This window comes from Phycodurus eques, chromosome 13, assembly GCF_024500275.1.
Source record: "Phycodurus eques isolate BA_2022a chromosome 13, UOR_Pequ_1.1, whole genome shotgun sequence".
Classification (NCBI taxonomy): Eukaryota; Metazoa; Chordata; class Actinopteri; order Syngnathiformes; family Syngnathidae; genus Phycodurus; species Phycodurus eques.
The window spans coordinates 4,290,692-4,299,394 of NC_084537.1; the positions used below are offsets into that span (position 1 = coordinate 4,290,692).

At 41.3% G+C, this 8,703-nt stretch overlaps 1 protein-coding gene across 1 annotated transcript in view; it reads right to left on the minus strand.

The window, feature by feature from the left end:
- The window catches only part of ranbp9 (RAN binding protein 9), a 27,909-nt gene extending 19,624 nt beyond the window's left edge, over positions 1 to 8,285 (minus strand). The window contains exons 1-3 of the mRNA XM_061695272.1: positions 7,642 to 8,285; positions 1,390 to 1,501; positions 354 to 406 (exon numbers count right to left, since the gene is read on the minus strand). Coding sequence (XP_061551256.1) covers positions 354 to 406; positions 1,390 to 1,501; positions 7,642 to 7,858 — 382 coding nt within the window. The 5' untranslated portion in view covers positions 7,859 to 8,285. The remainder of the gene's footprint in view (positions 1 to 353; positions 407 to 1,389; positions 1,502 to 7,641) is intronic.
- Positions 8,286 to 8,703: the final 418 nt, after the last annotated feature.

Here is an 8,703-nt window from a genome sequence, read left to right on the forward strand (position 1 = left end):
GAATGATGAGTTCACACTGCACTGAACAGAACCAGTTTGTGACAGTTGAATGTAGGTTAGGAAGGGGAAGAAGATCACACCCACGTGCGTGCTCCCGTAAACACACATGCACATCTAGTAAAACAGTTGCCTATTAGGACACTTATTTGTCACTATTGGAGCGCTCGTAATTAAACTGTGTTTATTGTTGCGCTTGAGGTATATCGGATGTTTTTACACACGTGCGTGTTACAATGCTGAGTGGCGACTCCCCATGCTTAAGCTAAGCTAATGGGGCGACAGCATCAGTACAACAGGCAAAATGAAGAACTTGGGTGTGGCCATAGCCAAAAGGTTCGCCTGTGTCATCTTACCAGGCAGCCGGTTCATGTTGACACCCTGAGCAGAGAGGCCGATGCCCATGTACCTGAAAGCAGAGACAGTCAAACAATTCAAAAGGACAATATTCAGGCCAGTCCACTGAATATACATCACTGGGAAATTAAATTTATAAATGCATGATTAATGGTAAAATACATTGTTTAATCAGGCAGTGTCCTGCATATTGACCTGATTGTGTATTTAATTTAAACTACTGTAAACACTGAGAACAAAAATAGCATTTGTTGCTTGTCCCCACTTACTTTTTTGGTTAAATCACTGTAATGTGCTTGGTGTCAACATGCTATTATCATAAATGCCACAATAAAACAAACAAAAAAAGTTGCCTGCGATTGGTCAATACACATTTTGAGTAGTTTAATGTGTGTATTATCAGATTTTGAATTGAAAAATTACAGAAATGCAAGTTAATTTTGAGAGAGTTACAACAAGCAAATGGAAGTGATTCGGTGGAATGGCCTATACACTACAATGTTATTTTCAGTGACAGTTTTGTTGTTATATGATGTTACATTGAGGAACATTTAAAATGCTTTAGAAAATTCATTTTCATTTTCTTTTTTCTTTTTATTAAATCAATTAAAAACTGATTTTTTTTTGTGCGATTTTTTTTTTTGTGCGATTTTATTTTAAGGTCGTATCACCCAGCCCTACAACAAAGTTTGGTGGAGATGCGGTTTGTATTTGTTTTGTGTATTCCTGCTATATGTCCTACTATTTATAGTTTAAAAAAAACAAAAAAACAAAAGCTAAAGGTCGAGTAATACTTTTAGACAATACTTTAATACTAAAGATATACACAAACTAATGATTTCAACACTTCTGTAGTACGAATAGTTACCATTTAAAAATAAACAATAAAAAAAATAGCTCCAAGGAATTTGGCAAACCGAATAAGCGAAGCATATAATTGGAACATTTGATTTGTCGTCTTTGTACACCAACGTGTGAAGTCATGAGTGCGGTGGTGAGAGAGAACAAAGCGCGTTATCTTCTTTTTCTTCTTACCCGTCTCGGCCTTTGCTGATGATCTTGACCTCAAAGTAGTAAACGCCACATGCCGCCGGGATGGGGTGCGTGGCGCGCACCGATGCCGCGTCCTTCGGGGTCTTGCCGTGACCTTGAGGAGACAAACCAAAACTGTAAGATGACACGTATATATGTACTGCATATCATTATGTGTAGTGTTACCACGATGGTGCGGATAATCATTTGTGCAATTTTTAAAAGTTTGTTTACTTTACAAAAGTATTTGTTTCCGTGGCCCCGTTTGTGACACGAAATGTTTGCAAATCGAGGCAATGTTTCACATTAAAATTAATGGAAATTCAATTAATCCATTCCAGCCTCCAAAATAAAATTATACAGTGTAGCCTTTAAATACGAGTTTAATCTGTTCAGTGACCATGCTCGTAATTGAAAACACTCGAATCTCAAATCATCTTTTCCCATTGAAATGAATGCAAATGCCATTCAGAATCACCCCCCCCCCCCCCCCCCCAAAAAGTGGCTTTTGTTTAGGAAAGATATCAGTCCATCCATTTCTAAGCCGCTTCTCCTCACTAGGGTTTCGGGCGTGCTGGGGCCTATCCCAGCTATCATCGGACAGGAGGCGGGGTACACCCTGAACTGGTTGCCAGCCAATCGCAGTGCACATAAAAAACAACCAACCATTTGCACTCACATTCACACCTAAGGACAATTTAGCGTCGTTAATTAACCTATGTAGGCGGAAACCGGAGTGCCCGGACAAAACCCACACAGGCATGAGGAGAACGTGCCAACTCCACACAGGCGGGGCCGGGAATTGAATCCCGGTCCTCAGAACTGTGAGGCAGACGCTCTAACCAGTCATACCGCCATAGCAGTCCATAATATTGTAATTTATAAAAATAGTAATGGTATAATCAAATAGAATCAAAAGGAATTAAAAAAATGTTGTCATACTGCATCAATTAAAAGGCCATTGTGCTGCTCTTTTTTGTGTGTCCACCTTGACCACCTGGGTGCAGTGTAAGCCAGACAGACAGATGTACAACTCCACTCCTAAGCTCATCAGTACGGCACTAATGTTAATTGTTCCGCGCAGAGGATAAATATAAGACTGAGTACTATTATATTGTCTGTTGGCATGTATTGCTGCACCCTTTGTGAATGGGCCAAAATATCTCCACAGAGATGGGAGAATCATTGCCAGTTATAGAAAACGCTTGATTTCAGTTGTTGCTGCGGAGGATGGCCCAACCAGTTATCAGGTTTAGGGGGCCATGACTTTTTCCACACAGGGCCAGGTAACGTTGAATGTTTTTTTTCCTCCTTAATATATAAAATCACCATTTTCATATGTGTCAAATATTTACATTTGTTTGATTATCTAAAACATTAAACCGAGGAAAAACTCATCGGTTCAAAATGGTGAATTTCGCTGAAAGGCGACTGATTTGCTTGTATGCTTTAAATATAATTGAATAGAACAACGACAAAAAAAATAGTAAAAAGTAAAATTATATATTAAAAAAAGAGAAATACATAAATAAAAAGAAATACAGCCATGGCTAAAACATTGGCATGCCTGGGGTGACTGTGTTGTCTATTATGTAGATTTGTTTGGGGGGTGGGAGGGGAATAACAAAAACAAAACTTAAAATATTCTGGTATTTACCAAACAGAAATAATGTTGGTCGTCCTAATTTACCTAAAACTAGAAACTTTTAGTCTGATTTCATGTCAGAAGGGGAAAAAAAAAATAAAATAAAATAATTTGTGGCTTTTTATACAATGCCATGACTGTACGTGCCTTGGCCTCTTGAAGGGAGTGTGGTACGATGTATGCATGGAGCTGCATATTACAGTAAGCTTAAAAAAAAGTAGAAGCAGCAAGTCGCAATAAAACTTTATTAAACTCATTTTTTATAGATTAGGAAGAATATATGCCCGTGAGTATTGTTATATTGTCTGCTTGTACGTGTTACTACGGCAGTTGTGTATAAATATACAGTATAAATGTAAGTGTAAATATATGCCGTGTAAATATACAGCTGGTGACTTGTGTGTGGATTCGGCCAGAAGGGAGAGGGTTGTGAAGTGAGGCTACATTCAAATCTTGCTAGCAGTTTCAACACTACACCATGCACCTTTAACTTTGAGTCCTGCAGCCATTATTGGCCAGAAATTCCTGCAGCTCCTTCAATATTGCTGTCGACCTCTTAGCAGCCTCCCCGTTTTACAATACATTTTCCAGTAATATCCAGTCACTGTTGTAACTGTGTTCCATGGTATATTTAATGCTTAGGAATTATTTAGTCCCTTCTACGGATTGCTACCTTTAAACAATAAGATCCCTCTGATGTTGTGGAAGCTCTAGAACAGCTCAACTTAATTTGGGGTGAATCGGAGGGACTTTAAATGTTGGCAGGCGAGTGCTGCATCACATTTAACCTGAGTTTGAATGTGACTGGTTCATTTCAAACACCGCCACATCCTGTTTTTAAGAGGCTGCGCATACTTGTGCAATTTAAAGATTTACATTTTTATTTCAATTGACTTGTATAGATTATAGGTCACTTTAATGGTGGAAAAAGTAAATGATATATGTTGGTCTCATTTTGATATAGCTCAGAAACCTGCCAATTGAATGTAGTGATGTGTGTAACCTTTATAGCCACTTTAGCTGCGTAGATAACTGTATAGATGGATAGACAGATCTATATCTGGATAGATTAATGTAGATTCATGTATTAGCTTGATGTATAGATGGGAAAATTGCTAGATGGACAGATATATATACATACACTGTAGTGACTGGTAGACGTACAGACATGTACAGATAATATTACTGGGAGATGTCTGGACAGCTACTGTATATAGCTGGACAGACTTACAGATGCATAGCTAGATACACTACACTGCAAAAAGTGTTCGCTCAGCTGTTTTGACTCATATGAATTTAAGTGACATCCCATTCTTAATCCATAGGGTTTAATATGACATTGGTCCACCCTCTGCAGTTATAACAGCTTAAACTGTTCTGGGAAGGTTTACGAGTTTGTTTATGAGGATTTATGACCCTTTTTCCAGAAGCGCATTTGTGTGGTTACACACTGACGTTGGATGAAAAGGCCTGGCTCTCAGTCTCCGCTCTAATTCATCCAAACGTGTTCTATAGGGTTGAGTTCAGGATTGTGCAGGCCAGTTAAATTCATCCACATTAAACTCGCTCCTCCGCGTCTTCATAAACCTTGAGTTGTGCACTAATGCTCAGTCATGTTGGAACAGGAAGGGGCCATTTCCAAACTCTTCCCACAAAATAGGAAATGTCCACAATATTAGCCCCTGAGCGCCAGTGAAAGGATCTCTGAATGCTTCAGCATACTAAGAGATTTTGGTCAGTCAAACAGTTTGGGGATTACCACTTCTTGTTCCAACATGTCTGTGCACCAGTCCAGAAAGCAAGGTCCATAAAGATATGGATAAGAGAATTTGATATGAGTAAACTTGACTGGCCTGCACAGAATCCTGCCGTCAACCCGATATAACACCTTTGGGTTGATTTCGAGTGAACAATGAACCAGGCCTTCTTATCCAACATCGGTGTGTGACCTCACAAATATGCTCCTGGAAGAATGGGCAAAAATTCCCATAAACTCACTCCTAAGGCCCAAAGCCCTACCCCGTGTATAAGTGACCCCCTGAGTGGTCTAGCGCATTAAAATCTGGGGTGGCCCGTGTGGAGGAGCGGGGGCAGGGCAGGGGTGAGGGCTGCGGTGCATTGCCCCGACCCAAATTTATTTAGTAACTTTTTATCCCAAAATCTATCCAGTGTGACTGTGAAATAAGTACCTGCATACTGGACAGGGAAGGTGAAATTTCTTGCATGCTTGTTGTTTTCTTGTAAGGCAATCAGGTAAAAACTAATTATAGTAATTAAATAATGATTTTTCTGATGTATTTTCCGTTTATGTGTCTTATTGTGTGTTCTGTACTGTATGTGTTTTCTACTTGACTATGAGGCTGTAAAAAAAAAAAAAAAAAAAAAAAAAGCAGATTGACGTATTGCTTTGAATTAAAACAAAAAGGGAAAACAGCATTTTATTGGTTTTTTTTAAATATTATTTCAACTATGACTTTAGTTGTTGGGCCACTTTTTTCCTCGCAAAGAGATGTTTAATTGGTGTTAGAATTATGAGGGGGTCCTTGGAAAAATGTCTCCACTGTAAGGAGTCCCAAGCTGGACCCAGTTTGAGAATCCCTGTTCTAAACAGTTAAATACTAATGGGTAAAACAAAGCACGAAGAGATTTTCCTGAGAATTTTCTTTTTTTTTTTTTTTTTTTTTTTTTTAGGAATACTGTTAATAATACATCGAGAGCTAAATAAAAGAACAAACCGACTGTTTGTCGCACAGACGTGAGCTGAAAACATTCTCACGAGCCACCTCCTCATCTGCCATCCACCAGACAGAAAAACAACACACACACACATACACACACACGCACGCACGCAAAACTGTGGTGTCTCGTCCAACCACTAGAGCCACTAGGAAAGGAGTGACTAGATTTGGGGCGTACTAAAGGAAACAGAAGAAAAAAAGAAAGGAAGCAGTGCTATCTGCCTGTGCCAACCTGAAAAATCAAGCTAACTAAAAGGAATTACAAGCGTTTTTGTTGGAAATACAACACATCCACACCTCCATATAAAGCTTGCCATGCTTAAATCCAGTGCGTTATTTCCCACTATCGATACAATTGATTGATTTTTTTTTTTTTTTTAAACAATTGAAATCGATATATTTACATCCTGAAGGCTAACTCAGATCGATCCAGTTGGATCTTTGGAATATAAAATCGATATATCTATATAATGAATGAATCGTCCGTCCATCCATCCATTTTCTGTGCCGCTTATCCTCACAAGGGTCGCGGGCGTGCAGGAGACTATCCCAGCTATCTTCGGGCAGGAGGCTGGGTACAACCTGAACTGGTTGCCAACCAATCGCAGGGCACACATAAACAAACAACCATTCGCACTCACATTCACACCAAAGGGCAATTTAGAGTCTTCAATTAACCTACCGTGCATGTTGTTGGGATGTGGGAGGAAACCGGAGTGCCCGGAGAAAACCCATGCAGGCACCGCGAGAACATCCAAACTCCACACAGGCGGGGCTGGGATTTGAACCCCGGTCCTCAGAACTGTGAGGCAGACGCTCTAACCAGTCGGTCACCGTGCCGCCAATGAATGAATTGTTACACCGCTAACAGATAAATGAATAGCTAAATATAATGTATAAATAGACATACTTATAGTGACAGGTAGGTAGTTTTTGATCAGTATTTTGTTTATCCCTCATGTTGGCGACTGAGATTGGGAGGATTCAAATGATATAAACACAGGAACAAAACAATGTGTCGACTTCCAACATGGCGGCGTGTGACGTCAGGGGAAACCGATTAGTTGACAAAAAAAGGATAAGAGTATGGCCCTCACATATTCATGGTTCGGCATTCGTAAATTCACCTATTCGCGAATATTTTTTTCCCCGCAGAAGCCCGTTTCTTCACGTGTTTGTTAACCCATAACCACTTTTTTTTTTATTATTATTTTTTACCCCCGGGGTTACTGTATCTAAATGTAGTCAGGTAGATGGAAAAAGTATAGCTAAATTGATCAAATATAAATGGATGTATAAATCAGACTGATAAACGTATAGGTAGACGAACAGCTCTAATTTTTTTTTTTTTTTATTATTATTATTTTTTTATAAATGCTACCATAATAGTTTAGACGAATGCCAGAAACATGACACACTGACATAAACATGCCTTCGTTTCTTCAAGAAGTTTCTAGAAAGCTTTGCAGTTTTCTTTAAAACGACATTCTGACTGCATTTCCTGCCCCAGTTAGCCGCTTATGCTACACCATTGGCCCAACAAGAGGGAAAAAAAGGGGAAAAAACTCCAGTACAGCAGATTATTAGGCTTTGTCCGTGAAAGCTAACGTCTCGTGAAAAGCTCAACGGACAACGCTAGTTGATTCATTTATTCCACACAGTTTATAATTGGAGTGTGTTTCCTGTGACTTGGACCCTAGCGAGATAGTAGTGGGTGACTGTGAACTGAGATCAGCAAGATGTCCTCTCGAGCTAAACTAGCCTAGCCACTTTGTTTTTAGCCTCCTCGCTTCGACGGGCATCTGGCTTTCATCAGCCCAGGTGGGGCGCCTGTGAGCGAGCCTGAGGAGTCATTGACGGCCGTGTCATTACCTTTATAGTGCACGCGGAGGTTGTTCTGCGACAGCCCGATGTAGCTGAACTTGTCCTTGGGGCTCCAGGAGCGAGGCAGCGGCGTCTCGCTCTCGTTGACGGCGGGGTAGAGGCGGCGCAGGCGCTGGCTGAGCTCCTTCTCCTGCTCGTTGAGCGTCGAGTCTCCGTGGACGACCACCGACATGAGGAAGCCGCAGCCGGACGACTGGCCCGACATGCTGCTGGCGCTCGAGTGGCTTGTCAATGACAAGCCGAAGCCGCTGGCGTCCGTCAGTGTCAAGTCGAGACGGGAGACGACGCGGCGAAGCTAAAGCTGGCTAACGGGCTAAAGTGGCCGCGGCTGCGGCTAACGCATTTAGCTCGGCCGCCACCACCGAAAAGGCAACGCGACCGTTGCAAAGTGCTCAGGTGGACATGGGCCGATCCGAAGAGGGACAAGACGGTCGCTGCGGACGGAACACGACCTTGCTCGGCCCGGCCTGGTCTGTCACGCTGGGGGAAGGGTAACAAGCGGCTAAAAGCAAAAAGACGCTCAAAGTCTTGGAAGCCTCCGTCGAGCGAAGCGAGCAGAAAAGTCTCAAATTATGAGCTCGCGCAGCCCAGATCTTTTGTTTGTTGTCGGAGCCTGATCCTCGCTTATGATTGGGTGGCGGAGCCTGAGCCTCGCTACTGATTGGTTAACAGACACTCCACTCACTTCCGGGGTTGGCAGGCGAAGTAAACACAGGAGTCAACACACAACACGCACACGACATCATCTGAGTCGTCGGTTATGTTCTTTATGACACCATAATAACCCTAACCGTAGCATGAGAGTGCTATTTACTGTCCACTTATGTAGCATAAAAAACTAGATTTCAGACATGTGTCTAAATGTACAACGGTAGAAGATTAAACATAAAAAATGAGTGAGTATTAATTTATTGGGGTAGCTATAACTGTAGTATTTGTTTAAAAAGTGCTCCTAATAAACATTTGAATTAACAACGCTGTCAGAAGCCACATGGAATTAGCAACATTTCTGCATGACAGCTACATATATCGAAGTCAGGCAAATGTGTG